The 15,447-nt window shown below is 37.5% G+C and overlaps 1 protein-coding gene across 1 annotated transcript in view; it reads left to right on the top strand.

Moving 5' to 3' along the window:
- The first annotated feature begins 251 nt into the window (after positions 1–251).
- Positions 252–15,447, top strand: part of Cow (Proteoglycan Cow) — a 1,009,917-nt gene continuing 994,721 nt past the window's right edge. The window contains exon 1 of the mRNA XM_076816204.1: positions 252–1,625. Coding sequence (XP_076672319.1) covers positions 1,524–1,625 — 102 coding nt within the window. The 5' untranslated portion in view covers positions 252–1,523. The remainder of the gene's footprint in view (positions 1,626–15,447) is intronic.

The following is a 15,447-nucleotide window of genomic DNA, read 5'->3' as shown; positions in this document are numbered from 1 at the left end:
CATGGACGTTCAGACATAAAATGTACGTAAAATGTACGTTTTCAAAACGTCCTGTGCTATCTGGGATGTTCCAATTGCCAACCGATTCTTCAACTTTTGGTTCCACATGGTGCCCCACGATTTTATTTAAAGTGATATTAACACCATTAAAATTGAAGTAGAAGAAAAGAATTATTTTTTAGTTTTTAGTGCATTTTAATTTAGTTTTTACTACATTTTTAATAAAATTGTTTAACATAATTTTTTTTTATATATTTTTTATTTTCTAGTTTTTAGTGTTTGTGGATTTACATTTCACAGCTCAGGCTTCTTTACAATTATCTTTTATTGCTGTACACAGATTAACAGTTTGCTTAAACGTTGCAGTGCTACAGTCACTAAAAAATAATTCTTTTCTTGTACTACAATTTCGATAGTGATATACTACGAATGCCTGCAAAGTTTTAGTTTTACTGTTCGCACATACGTGACGGATCATTTCTCGATAAATTGTGTATTTTCGGTAATCGCGATGCGACTGGCGTCCCGAATGCAGCGGTCAGGGGGTGGACAGTAATATAGGCGCCGTGCAGAAACATAGTTCATCCCGTTTTGAGTACACGCAGTTCAAATCAGTTGCACGTGGCCGCCATTTGCAATTGTCAGTGACATGAACCTATTTTGTTGTGTTTTGTGCCAGAGAATGTAATTGAAGATTAATAAGACGATGCCATCAAAATTCGCTTCAAGGTCAAAAATGGAAATACGCCCTTTTATGGAAACACTGTGATATAAGTAATTAATATAATTATGTACTTAGCATAGGGTTTAAGCAAACTGTTAAACTGTCTACAGCAATAAAAGATATTTGTAAAGAAGTTCTGAGCGTAGAGAAGTTTCGTGTTATGGACGTACGAGATGTTACAGATGGACTGTAATCTTGATATATAATAAAAACTTCTTTAAAACAATTTCATTACCTTTTTCTTATTCATAAAACACACTTTTATGAATAAGAACTTAATAAATGAAGAGACCAATAGAAAAACATACAGAAATACATAATTAGTTATTACAAATATTTACTGTAACAACTAATTATGTATTTCTGTATGTTTTTCTATTGGTCTCTTTATTTTATTAAATTCTTTAATTACGTATCAGCACATTATCTGACTAATATCTCCATCATTTGAACGGCCATCTATTATCTTATCTTGGAGTTCAGAGTATACACTAGATGGCGTCACTGGCGTTTATTCTTTTGCACTCTTAAAGCATTGGATGTCCACCCCCTGTAGTACGGCGTCAAGACTCGTCTCGCGCAGTCATAACGTGTTCGACCGCTGAGGTGAGCGTTTCTGTCTATGTAGGATATCCACAAGACGTGAGCTTACCAAAGTTAGATACGCGACTTTTAACGTCATCGTCCGTGAATATCTTTTGTTATATCTAATCTGATCGTGGTGCCAGTGTTGTGGAGATCCAAGTGTTTCATTCCACCGATTCGCAGTGAACAGTGTGTTCTCGTAACAAGAGGAGCCATGCAATTTTCGTGGGTGTTAGTGGCCGCAGTACTCCTGATTCTAGCAGCCGGAGTGAGGTGTAAAAAGAAATTTGACGGGGATTTTGAATTTGCTGAAGAGGTAAGGTTTTTATCTACATTCTTGTTTTTCTTCCCTGTGTAATCTTTCTTGATCCTTGCCTAGTAATAGCGACAAACTACTACAATTTTGACCGGCGTATTAATCCACTGGGGTGGTAATGATCGGGTTGCTCTTATTTGCGTATAATAATAATCTGAAACAGAAATGATATTGCTTCGAATGTGATATATGTGATGTGATAAAACTATTCATACTAAAACGTGCTAATTGATTGACAAATGTTTGTTGATTCGATTAATATTAGACCTACTACCTATTAATAATTTGTCTAGTAACTTTGTTTTATTTAGTTGTTTTTTGCAATTGCAATGTGAACTTTTCCCCTGGGAAACCTTTTTTCGGGTCGAAACTTATATTTATGGAAAGTACTTGTTGTAGAGTTTAACTATACCAATTCTGAGTTTAGGAATGTTTTCAACGAAAAGTTCTGAGGTGAAAAATTTGCGAAATTTTTACATATTTTCTAACCTTTTCCGGCACTAGTTGCAGTGGTTATCACATATGATTCGTTGTTGGAGGTTAGAGGGGTAAGAGTATGTAGTTTCGTTGTTTTTCGAAACGGTTATCTTTTGCTTGTGTATTTTGAGGGATATCGACAGCATAAAATATGTAGGGCGTTTCTAAAAAAGAGGGTGTAAGGAGAGTATGTGTTTAGTATTTAGTTTTTGTTTTATATATAGGTTGTATGTTCTATTATATATTTTGTATATAGTATCCAGTTGTACAGGGTGACAAATGGGAAGTGTACTTATTAAGTGTGTTTATATTTGCAGAAACAAAGTAATTATATTTAAAATTGTAACGGGGAACTTGTGTTCTTTACCACAGTCTGAAGAAAGTGCTGTAGCATTGTTGCGTGAGCAAGGGCTGCTGAGAATTAGTAAAAATTATGGTGTTCATTGAAACAGGTCAGCACTATGCTGGATGTTATATTTGTTTAAGAGGGAAAAGCAAATGTCCTCAGTTTGCTGCAACTGTAAATTCTTTCTTTGAAGATGTTCAATTAACTTATGACAAGGCGATAGAGTATGTATGTTGCGCACTGATTATATTGATAATTAATGTGTTTATGTACATTGTTTATATACCTTTATTTTTTGGGGGGTGATGTATTGCTTTACAAGAGATCCTCATACAAAAACTTCATAAAACTAAAAAAAATACGCCAAGTACATGGAATCAAATAAATCACAAAAATAGAAGATAATAATAATTACAAAATACAAAAAATATGTGAAATCAAAATGAGCTACAAGTACATAAAGGTGCTTTCAGTGAAATACTTAGACTGGCGAGGCAAGGTATTCTCAGATCATCAATACCCATACCTTCCCTCTTGCAGGCTTTCAAATAATTTGTCAATTTATAAATCTCTGACAATATGAGTACACTTTCATTATTTTGCGTTTTTAAATAATTCTTATTCATCGACACCTAACCCAGACCTTGCCTCGCCAGGCCAAGTATTTGATCGAAAGCACCTTTATGTACTTGCAGCTCATTTTGATTTCACATCTTCTTTTTATTTTGTACTTATTATTATCTTCTATTTTTTTGTGATTTATTTGATTTCATGTATTTGGCGTAATTTTTACCCTTTTTAAAGTTTTTTACGGGGATCTCAGTTCTTTTTACAAAGATATAACATTTTAACAGTAAAATAATATAATATTTTAAAAAAATAAATTTTTTATTTGATACATGAAAATGTGGTTATTTCATTTGCTTGTGTAGCAGGGTTATTTTCTCTTTCAACTGTTGAAATAATTCTCTTTGTTTGCATCATTAACTGAAATAGGACACATTTACTAATTATTTATAAATTATCACACGTGCTCATATGTCAAGATCATTGAATGAATATTTGCGTATGCAAAACCCTACCTGCAAATTTGTGCGTACACAGTCTGACGTAGATATAAATATATATATAAAAGCCTCATTTTAATTATGTACAACTTAACGTAGAACATACTTATATAGAAATTATGTAGAAATAGAGTGGCCTTTTGCTATAGTAAGTGTAGAGACTACATAATGTGTCCGAAGGAGATGAGAGCATATAGTAGAAAGTCTTGTTTCAGGAAATTTAAAAAAAGGCTAATGGTAATTTAGCGAAAATGAATGAAGAGATTCGATATTTTTAATGGTGTTGGTTTAGTATATTTATTGATGAATTGAAATATTGTTCATGAGAAACTAGTAAAATTAATGAATAGCGTAGCAACTACTGTGCATTTTATATTAAAGTATTACAAATGTCTTTCACAAAGGATTGAAAAGTATCAAGGGAGATGCGTTTTCAGCGTACTTTCTTCACAAATGTGACCTGGTTTACATTGCAAGCAGTCTGCCATAATTTTCTTAATTCTTAATGCTATGCTAATTTGCAAATTTTGTCGATTTACCTTTATTTGACAAATTTCCTGAAACTTGTGCGAAACAAGATGCTCTGTCTATCTAATCTTCTCCGGACAACCTCCAAGCCTGTGCATCCCCTTCATTTCTATCGAAACCTGAGCATCCTCTTCATTTTTATCCAAGTCCTGTGCGTCCCATTCATTTCTATAAGCTTTACATAAAAACTCTAAATTGCTGGTATAAAAATATCTGTCAATTTAAATGCAATGCAATTTGTTACAATATACTATTTTGTACATGCATGGTGTTATTTTGCACATTCATGGTATTATTTTGTACATGCAAGGTACAAATTTCCAGAAACTTATGCGAAAGAAGATGCTTCTCTGTCGAACCTTCTCCGGACAACCTCCAAGTTTGCGACTCTACATAAGAAATCTATTAAAAAATTGTGGCGACTTACCTTGTAAATTGAGACAATAATTCAGTCTCCTATTTAGTGTAAAAACTCGTGACATTTCAGAAAATTTTGACAACTTTCCTTATTTGACACCTGGTAGGTTATAATGACACTTGGTAGGTTATGAAATTCAATAGTGTACATATATATACAGGGTCATCCGTTAAAACTGCAACCTAAGCGCGCGCGAACAGACGAAATGGCAACTCCACCTCTCGGACGCATTCGACTACAACCATTCACCGGCTTGGCGTTCGGAGGGTTGCCAATGACCGCTGAATAGCAGTGATGCCCGAGCTTCGAAAAATTTAGGATGGTCTCTTTCAAATTAACGTCGCAAAGAACTGTGCGAAATCTCCCGGCCCAGGTGAGCGAGCCGCGCGTTCCGCTTTTATGATTGGTTTACCACTTGCACTCCAGATCACTGTAATGAGGTTTGAAAACAATGTCGACTGGTTTCGTACCCATCTTAAGGCTGCCGTCTCATTTTTGTTATGGTCCGAATCGATCGAAGCGTTCCTTGTAAACAGACGGACCCTAATGAAACTACTGCGGTCGATAAGAAGAAGTTGTACAGAGGTGACATCTCCAGGTACTCTGTGTAGACGATTTTTTTTCGCATAGTTGCCACATCTTCTGTTCTCTCTGTCTCTGCCGCGCTGTTGCCACATATCTTTCTATCGAGAAGTCTTGAAGGAATACGGCACGAGAGCTGCGTCTAGCGTCAGAGCCTCGCTGAGCGTAAAGGAGGATAGCAATAATGAAAGATAGAGAGGTTGGGTAGTGAAGTTAGGAAACATGTCAATGAAATAATACTAATATGCGAATCAATATTTTTTATTTATACGTAGAAGGTTGTAATATTTTGTATAATCAATGTGCAATTGAGGACTCGGATGAAATAAGGGGACTACGTAGCGCTCTAAAATGCGAAAAATTATTGTCCAAACGCTAAGAAAGATTGGAAAATTAAATGTTATTAAACTGAATTTTAAAAAATATAGTGTTGTAAAGCTCGTCATGGCACATTTTTTCTGTTTACAGTTTATTTATCCAATCATTACTATTCGAGATAAAAATTATAAAGTAAAAAATTTTCATCGTCCAAAATCGTTATTTCTTTAAACATAAATTGCGATAACTTGAGTAAATATTAAGGGATCGTTATGAGACTTGAAATATAAAACTCAGAAAGCTCTAGCAAAGCCGCAAAATGTATGCACAAAACCCTTTAGTGAAAAAATGAAATAATATTTAATTAAAAAGTAATACTGGACACAACCCATATTTTTCAACGTTCTTCGTTAAAAAGTATCGAGGCAATTTTGAGGTACATGTAACTTGCAGCGACAAAGTTTTTCCTTAATATACAAGGAAGATTTTCATAAATTTTCACACTGATTAATAAATAATTATAGAAGATATGACGATATATATAAATCCCGCGCGGCACCAACAGTCAACGCGAGTGCAAAAACTGCTAAATAGCGCATTATACGCGGCTGTTGACTGTTGGTGGCGCGCGGAATTTATATATATCGCCTTATCTTCTACAATTATTTATGAATCAGTGTGAAAATTAGTGAAAATCTTGCTTGTAATATTAAGGAAAAACTTTGTAGCTGCAAGTTATATGTACCTCAAAATTACCTCGATACTTTTTAACGGCGAACGTTGAAAAACATGGGTTATGTCCAGTATTACTTTTTAATTAAATATTATTTCATTTTTTCACTAAAGGGTTTTGTGCATACATTTTGCGGCTTTGCTAGAGCTTTCTGAGTTTTATATTTCAAGTCTCATAACGATCCCTTAATATTTACTCAAGTTATCGCAATTTATGTTTTGAGAAATAACAACTTTGGATGATGAAAAACAAAACTTTTTCTTTATATTTTTAGCTCAAATAGTAATGATTGGATAAACAAACTGTAAATAAGAAAAATATGTGTCCTGACGAGGTTTATAACACGGTATTTTTTAAATTACAGTTTAACAACATTTAATTTTCCAATGCTTTGTTAGCGTTTGGACAATAACTTTTCCCATTTTCGAGCGCTAGTCCCCTTATTGCATCCGATCCTTCAATTTCAAAGCATACAATTTGAATAAGGTACATCACCGAAGAGTAACACGCCGATCGTAATGAAATTTATGAATGCAATAATTCTTCTAAAAACATAACGCTTTCTTTTTTGTCTTTTTTATAATTTTTGATAAATAACATACCATGTATAAATAAATTAGTCTTGTTTTTGTCATTTTAGTTCCTCTTTTAAGCAGTCGGGCTTTTTAATTTTTTTTAATTTTTTACTTTTTAGTTATACAGGGTGTCCGCGGGAAGACTGGACAGCTGTATATCTCCTAAAGTACTGGAGATAAAATTTTTTAAAAACATATGTAATTGAATGGTTCGAGAGGGCTAATTTATTAGCCAAGACGATTTTTTTTTCGATTGCTATTTTAAAAGATACGATGGTCAAGTTCGGTTTTTCAAATGGAACTATTTTTTTTTTGACGATCTGAGTTGATAGAGCGTTCCAAGACAAATTCAATAAGCTTTAATGTATACACTTTATTTCCACTGGTTTTTAAAATATTGCGCTTGCAAAATTACTGATTTTCACTGGAAGAAAACCCTCTGGAATAGCAAGGACCGGGGACGGTCTTGCGCGCGGTCCGGCGCGCCACACGCCGCGAGGCCCGCAAAAGTACGTGAGGCCGGATCGTGGCGCTGCTTCGCGCGGGCCAGAAGGTCGTACCCGTCACTACTTAGAGATAGCGAGTTCGGGCTCCCGTTTTTACGTCGACTCCACATGCTTTTTACACGATCCACCGCAGTGGTGTATTGTGTTCTACCTGTTCGATGTATATTATCGATCTGCGAAACGATCGACAAGACACGATCGCGATATACGTTCGCGAAAAGTATACAAATTCCTCGATACACCTGGCTTATAAAGGATACCATAAACGCTGTTACTGCAGGGTACACTGAAACATCTGTTTTTACGAAGCTAAATTTGGTTGACCTGAAGGTGCTATAAATTCTGGAAATGGTTTATGACTCAGTTATAACGAGTGTAAAATTTTACAAGGGTACATTAAAGAATGTCCAAATTTTTCTCCGGCAATGCGATGGCAAATGAAATTGCAGTTAACACATTCACTGTTGTAACGATCATAAATATGACTATCAACGGCAATAATTACCATGTCACTGCTTGTTTTAATATAAAAACTAATATTGATAGACGATAAATACATATAGGTATGCAAGTGATGTTATATCTAAGATAAATGATGAAGAGATGTAATATGCAAGATGTTATGAAGAAGGGGGGTAGTCTTCTGATTGCTCGTGATGCAGGTCAAATTTTTCACCCACGCTCTTGCGTGGCGCGCAGCAAGAAAGCATCACAGTCCTGCCCGCGCGCCAGAAAGCACCACGCTCCTGCCCGCGCGCAAACCTCGAATCCAGAAGAGTTTTCATAAGGGACAGAAAAGGTAGTTAGAAAAGGAAAAAACGATACTTGAAACCAGGCTCGTTGCGCGCCTCAGGATTTCCGACAGTGCGGACGAGTCTGAGGCGCGCGACGAGCCTGGCAGCCGATCCTGGCAGCCAAGACTCCAGACGCAACGCCGTCGATAAGCCGTGCCTCGATGGGTTTCGAGGACTTCGACCCTCGAGACCAGGGGGGCCGTACCATGTTGCCCCCTAAGACGTGGCGAATCAAAAATTCTACATTTCGCATCGGATCTTGGCGAAAGTGACGTGGATCGTTTCCTTATGTTTTCCCGATGAAAATGGTCCAAAAAACGACACAAATCGGATTGTAATTAAGGAATCTTCATAATAAATTGATTTCCATAACTTCGTTAAAAATAGTCCGATTTACATGAAATTTGGTATAATTTTCATTTGCTCGTTCTGGTCATCGTTCGGACCACGGAATGCCTACTCCTTTTATAATTTGTATTTTTTGTGTAAAAGTAGTCCGATTTGCATGATATTTGTGATCATTTTAATTGGGAGAACGCCAGGAATCCATTAGTGTTACTTTCATATCGATACGACGAAGAGTAAAGAATTTCTTAATACGTTGTAATGAATATTTCACCCTCGACTGTGGGTCGCCGACCTCGATTCGCTGCGGTCGGCCAAGGATTCATACCTGTTTCAGAAAAACTGTATACTTTATTCTTTATCGTATCGATATGGAAGTGATACCGATGGATTCTTTACGTTTTTCAAATGAAAATTATACCAAATTTCATGTAAATCGGACTATTTTTAACGAAGTTATGGAAATCAATTTATTATGAAGATTCCTTAATTACAATCCGATTTGTGTCGTTTTTTGGACCATTTTCATCGGGAAAACATAAGGAAACGATCCACGTCACTTTCGCCAAGATCCGGTGCGAAATGTAGAATTTTTGATTCGCCACGTCTTAGGGGGCAACATGGTACGGCCCCCCTGGTCTCGACGGTCGAAGTCCTCGAAACCCATCGAGGCACGGCTTATCGACGGCGTTGCGTCTGGAGTCTTGGCTGCCAGGATCGGCTGCCAGGCTCGTCGCGCGCCTCAGACTCGTCCGCACTGTCGGAAATCCTGAGGCGCGCAACGAGCCTGGTTTCAAGTATCGTTTTTTCCTTTTCTAACTACCTTTTCTGTCTCTTATGAAAACTCTTCTGGATTCGAGGTTTGCGCGCGGGCAGGAGCGTGGTGCTTTCTGGCGCGCGGGCAGGACTGTGATGCTTTCTTGCTGCGCGCCACGCAACAGCGTGGGTGAAAAATTTGACCTGCATCACGAGCAATCAGAAGACTACCCCCCTTCTTCAAAACATCTTGCATATTACATCTCTTCATCATTTATCTTAGATATAACATCACTTGCATACCTATATGTATTTATCGTCTATCAATATTAGTTTTTATATTAAAACAAGCAGTGACATGGTAATTATTGCCGTTGATAGTAATATTTATGATCGTCACAACAGTGAATGTGTTAACTGCAATTTCATTTGCCATCGTATTGCCGGGGAAACATTTGGACATTTTTTAATGTACCCTTGTAAAATTTTACACTCGTTATAACTGAGTCATAAACCATTTCTAGAATGTATAGCACCTTCAGGTCAACCAAATTTAGCTTCGTAAAAACAGATGTTTCAGTGTACCCTACAGTAACAGCATTTATGATATCCTTTATAAGCCAGGTATATCGAGGAATTTGTATACTTTTCGCGAACGTATATCGCGATCGTGTCTTGTCGATCGTTTCGCAGATCGATAATATACATCGAACAGGTAGTACACAATACACCACTGCGGTGGATCGTGTACAAAGCATGTGGAGTCGACGTAGAAATGGGAGCCCGAACTCGCTATCTCTAAGTAGTGACGGGTACGACCTTTTGGCCCGCGCGAAGGAGCGCCACGATCCGGCCTCACGTACTTTTGCGGGCCGCGCGGCGTGTGGCTCGCCGGCCCGCGCGCCGGACCGCGCGCAAGACCGTCCGTGTAAAGGGCCCTAATGCCACCCGTGGCGCCAGTAAGACCGTCCCGGGTCCTTGCTATTCCAGAGGGTTTTGTTCCAGTGAAAATCAGTAAATTTGCAAGCGCAATATCTTAAAAACCAGTGGAAATAAAGTGTATACATTAAAGCTTATTCAATTTGTCTTGGAACGCACTATCAACTCAGGTGTTCAAAAAAAAAAAGTTCCATTTGCAAAACTGAACTTGACCATCGTATCTTTTAAAATAATAATCGAAAAAAATTGTCTCGACTAATAAATTAGCCCCCTCGAACCATTCAATTACATATTTTTTAACAAATTTTATCTCCAGTACTTTAGGAGATATCCATCTGTCCAGTCTTCCCGCGGACACCCTGTATATATCAATATTGTATGGCAAGAGCCGCAGCCTGTTTAGTTCGGGGAAACATTGTAGTGAGGGATGTTAAAAACTCTCCTCGGATACAGATCACTACTTGCAAGTCCTTCCAATTTTTTTATTTCTATCTCACAATTTTGAAAATTATATATCGTAGGACATTTCTAAAGACACCTCATTCGTCCAAATCGGTGTATCCGTACAGGCTCTAGAGCGTAACATCTGGACACACAAACATAGCCTGATAAACACAATACTCTCCTTTACGTACCACAGTCGGGTAAAAACATTACGTTTTACATTTTATTAATACATAATCCACTGCATGCAACAGTATATGCCTCTCGCACCGAGATTAAAAACCGCCGAATAGCCCAAATCCGCAGCTCGAAGAGAGATAACGGATAAACATAATATATCTTTTATTTTAATTTATCCAGATATTATCTTTGCCCATCATTGTTCTCCAGCCGCTTCGCCGTGATTCATTCAAACCTTCCTGACGACAAATAGTAATAGGGGAAATGCGGCAACAACGCGATACGACTCTCGATACGTATCGACAACTATGTCTTTCCTACATTTATCGGTTAGCTTGGACTTCCACCGGTTCTGATGGTACATGGCGCGAATATACCATTAGCGCCGGTGACGGAGAATCCTTGAAGCATAATTCTGTCAGTTTTCGAGTCATAAATTCATTATTATTTCAACGTACGGTGCTTATTAGCATTCAAACGCACCAGACCCGTCTGTACGGATGTCTACTGGAGGCAACTATACCCGCAAAAGCTTCCGTCTTGCCGATTCCACGACGTAGGTTGGTTGAAACAGTTTGTTTACTACATCGCGTATACGTACACACTTTTCCTAGCTTGTGTGAGCGTACGCACACATTCAAGGCCCGATGAGACTGCAGCCTTAATTTAAAATTTTTTAGCTACGACGGGGTTGACCGCGGCGCTATACTACACAATAAAGCCACAATAATGGCGTATCGTTCCAAAAAATGACATTAACGGAAGCTGGTATAGGCGTGGCGTTGAGTAGCTAAAAGGTTAAAACATTCAGACACAAAAATTTTAGAAAAAAAATTGAAACACTGCTAGAACCAAAGACACGTCCTATTAGGTACCCGTTACGTCCGATGTATGCGTGCATTGCATTAAGGATAAAATTATAAAAAAGAAAACCAGAACAATAGGTTCTGAAGTTTGCAGAATTAACATATAATTGAATAAAATTATAAATTCTCAATTTATGAAAGTAATGATACAGAAACAACTAGCCTATTGTTTATCAACACCATGAATCTTAAAAAGAGCATTGTTGGGTTTTAGACGAGAGATTGGATAATAACACAAACAACGTTTATTGTAATAATACAGAAAATAACGCGCATAATAACGCAAGACGAACTGCACGTGTCTGTAACCACGTTCAACCTTCCACACTACTACCGCTTACCGTCAAACCAGCACGCACCGCTCGATTCACGCATGCGCAACGTCGTGCGTGCACGCAGGCACGTGGATACACTCATATGTACCCTCATTTCTAATAAGCATTAAATACAGTATCAAATAAACAGTTTGCAAAAGCATTTCACAACAATTATGGGTAAAAAATTGATAAAAGAAAAATTAAATAAATTTAAAATATTTTAAATTATCCATCATTAAGAGGGAATAATTTTTCCTCACTTTCGGCGCAAATTGCATTCCGATATCTTTTATAGTTCAAAAGTTATACGAAAAAGGCCCCAAATTCTTCAACCCGGGCCGAGAAATTTCAAATAGCTCTTTGCGACGTTAATTTGAAAGAGGCCATCCTAAATTTTTCGAAGCTCGGGCAACATCGCTGTCCAGCGTTAGCTGGCAACCCTTCAACGCCGGGCCGGTGAATGGTTGTAGTGGAATGCGTCCGTAAGGCGGTGTTGCCATTTTTGTCTGTTCGCACGCGCATAGTTTGTTGTTTTAACGGATGTAACGGTTTCGAGCGTGATGTAACGCTTCTTACAGGATTTCAGGATTAGTTCGAGTGGCGTGCGATAAAGAATTAAAATTCAAGAACAAGAATTTAACTTAATAGTGTTTATTCAGGAAAACACTTCTGAATTATACAAACAAACATAAATTAACTCTTTATAATTTTAAAGGAATTATAATAATTAAATAGGTTGCGACTCTCGGTCGGTACAAAGAAATAAAGTTGATCGTCTTGGGTTGCGACTCTCGGTCGGTACAAAAGAACGCCCGTTTGATCGATCAATTTGATATATATATAACTTAAATGTCTAATAATAACGTCTTAGTCGATAGAATGAATTGGATTATGAATAGTGACTCTCGGTCAATATAGAAGGATAATAGGTTTATGTAATAGTTTAGGATTTAGGAATTGAATATGTTAAGTTGAGATACGTTTTGAATTGTTCTCCGTTTCATCAGGGGCGGGTTTGCCACCTGGAGTGATCTCAGTCCCACGTTGCTCAGGAGTAATGTACAAACCTGAGAATAAGAATTAATAACTTTGCTTCAACTAACTAAGGGGCCTACAAGGCGGCTTCCATGGCCTGAACGTCTCGCCAAACTTAGCGACTATGGCTTTAGTTGGGACGCTCGACAGAACCGAGGGGCCTACAAAGCGGCTTCCAAAGTTGGAGCATTAATTTATGTTGGGATCAGCTATAAGCTTTAAATGATCCTTTTACATTGAATAATTGACTGTTTGAAATAGAATTCTTGACTGGCATTGAATGAACCGAATAGAATAGAATGAATTCTCTGGGCTATCGTGCCCGTATTTATACATGTTCTGGATTTTGGGAGCGCACCAATAGGAATGGAGTTCGACTATAACGCGTCAATCATTCTCGACTCGCTCGATCTGTTCTCCAGCTGGTCTACAAATCGACTGGTTAGTGCGCAGGCGCGCGTGGAACGCTCGATTCTCCCACTCATTGCTATGCATATTTCTCTGCTTCGATCCTTACTCTCGCCGATCCGCCGATTGACTGAGGATCGCGCATGCGTTCGATTCTCCCACTCTTCATCACTCGATTCTCTCTTTCATCGCACTCGCGTCTCGCGATACTCTGAGCTAATTTTAATATTAATACTAAACACACCTTATAAAAGTAGGATTAATAAGAATATAATAAAAATATAAGTATTTAAGTACTTATTAATTGGTTTTATTAATGTGAAAAAGAAAGGCGCAGTTTTGTAGGTTTGTTACACGGATGACCCTGTATGTACAATGACGGACGACGATCCTGCCGAATGATCCCGAGAGTCGACGAATCGACGAACGAAACATGTGCCAGCTTTCTTTTGGCTGAAGGTGTGCGTGTAAAGGTCGATTTACACTATACAGCACGAACCGACACGTACCGGCAACGCCGCGGTCCGTCACCGGCACGACAAAACATTGTAACATGCGTTTTAAATGGGACTGTTTACACTATCCGGCACCGACCTGCAACGTTCCGTCTACGGCACGAACCGATGCCGGTCCACATGGTCGCGAAGAATGTTTTGCCGGTTCGTGACGGTCCGTGTCAAGACGTGTCGTCGCTCCTCTGCCAGTATGAATCAGTTAAGTAGTTAAGTTATGTGTGCCGTTGTATGCAATGGACCATCCTAAATACTGCGATAGGGGGTTCGATCCATTCTAGCAATACAAAAAATTTGTATCGCTGCATTCTAAAGTATTAGTAAAACTTATCATCGTACTTTAGTAACTCTTTGAATAAAGTCCAATACTCCCCTTCGACATTTCTCATTTTTATTATTGGATGTACCCAAATTCTATCTCGCTTTTTTTGCTCTTTTAGCTGCGGCATCCTCTTCGTCTAAAAGTAAGGCTTGAAGAACCAATTGCTCGTCATCGCCTGATCCGCTCATTTCAACTACTAAACGTGAACTGCCAGACTGTTACCGGAGCAGTGTAGATGCGTGCATAACATTATGTGCCGGTGATGGACCGCGCCGTTGCCGGTACGTGTCGGTCCGTGCCAGGGTGGTATATAAAGGTGCTTTGACAGGACCATCTACGGCGTCTTCATAACAGTTTAATTCGCAGAACACTAACCAGGTGGCGTTAACTCTAAGAGGCGCGTTACCGCGGTAAATTTGAAATGTAAAGAATATATACCCAACAGAAATGGTTATTAATAATAATTTTAAATTATTGTAAAGGTTATATGTATGAATTTCGTGTATATGTTTATCATGTATTTTATATATTTATCTTCCATAATTTTATTTCTCATAATATATGTATATAACCCATATAATTTTACCAGCAGTACTGCTGCCAAAATATTTCTGTGTTTAGTGTTATTTTGTTAATTTCGTTGTTAGCCAACGGAGATCATACATTTACAAAATTTAGTAATAAGGTTAAACATTCCGTAAATAATAAAGAAAAGGAAGTATTAAAGTACACTTATATTACAGTTCATACTAAAAATACGTTTATTGAAGTACAAATTTAAAAAATTAATTACTAACTACTCTACTGCGTTTTTTAAATTGTTTACTTATATTTTTGTTTTCTTTGTTGTGTATTCGTGTGAATTGTCGCATTCTAACTTCCAGATAGTACTGAATACAATAGGATATCATGTAATCTTTATGGATTTCGCATGGAAATGTTAATTTTATATTGCTTTCCGTAATACTATTAATTACGTACAAATATACATTTCCGGAATCAATGTATTTAATAAATAAATTTTCAATTTCTCTTAATATTTTATATAAAAATATATTCGTAAGCATCAAGCCATCCCTGTTTTTTAAATTTAATAAATTAGCAATTGCAAGAGTGGACTTTTCTTCTTTAGATGCAAATGCCTCCCGACAAACGATACATTTTGTTTTCTTCAGCATTTTCCTACAGCCACATATATATAATAAATCACGCAATTGATAATTTGGGGAGACATTTCGTTGTAGAGTTCAATTATGTCGTCACACTCCCAACATTCATTTGCTATATATCCATCTATCTTTGCCTGTAAATTTTGGACGTATTGCTCTCTATAAGATGATTTACTTTCATTTGT

The sequence above is a fragment of the Andrena cerasifolii genome, chromosome 7, assembly GCF_050908995.1.
Source record: "Andrena cerasifolii isolate SP2316 chromosome 7, iyAndCera1_principal, whole genome shotgun sequence".
NCBI lineage: Eukaryota > Metazoa > Arthropoda > Insecta > Hymenoptera > Andrenidae > Andrena > Andrena cerasifolii.
Note: the sequence above shows the minus strand (reverse complement) of the source record. Positions and strands in the feature narration are given on the sequence as shown.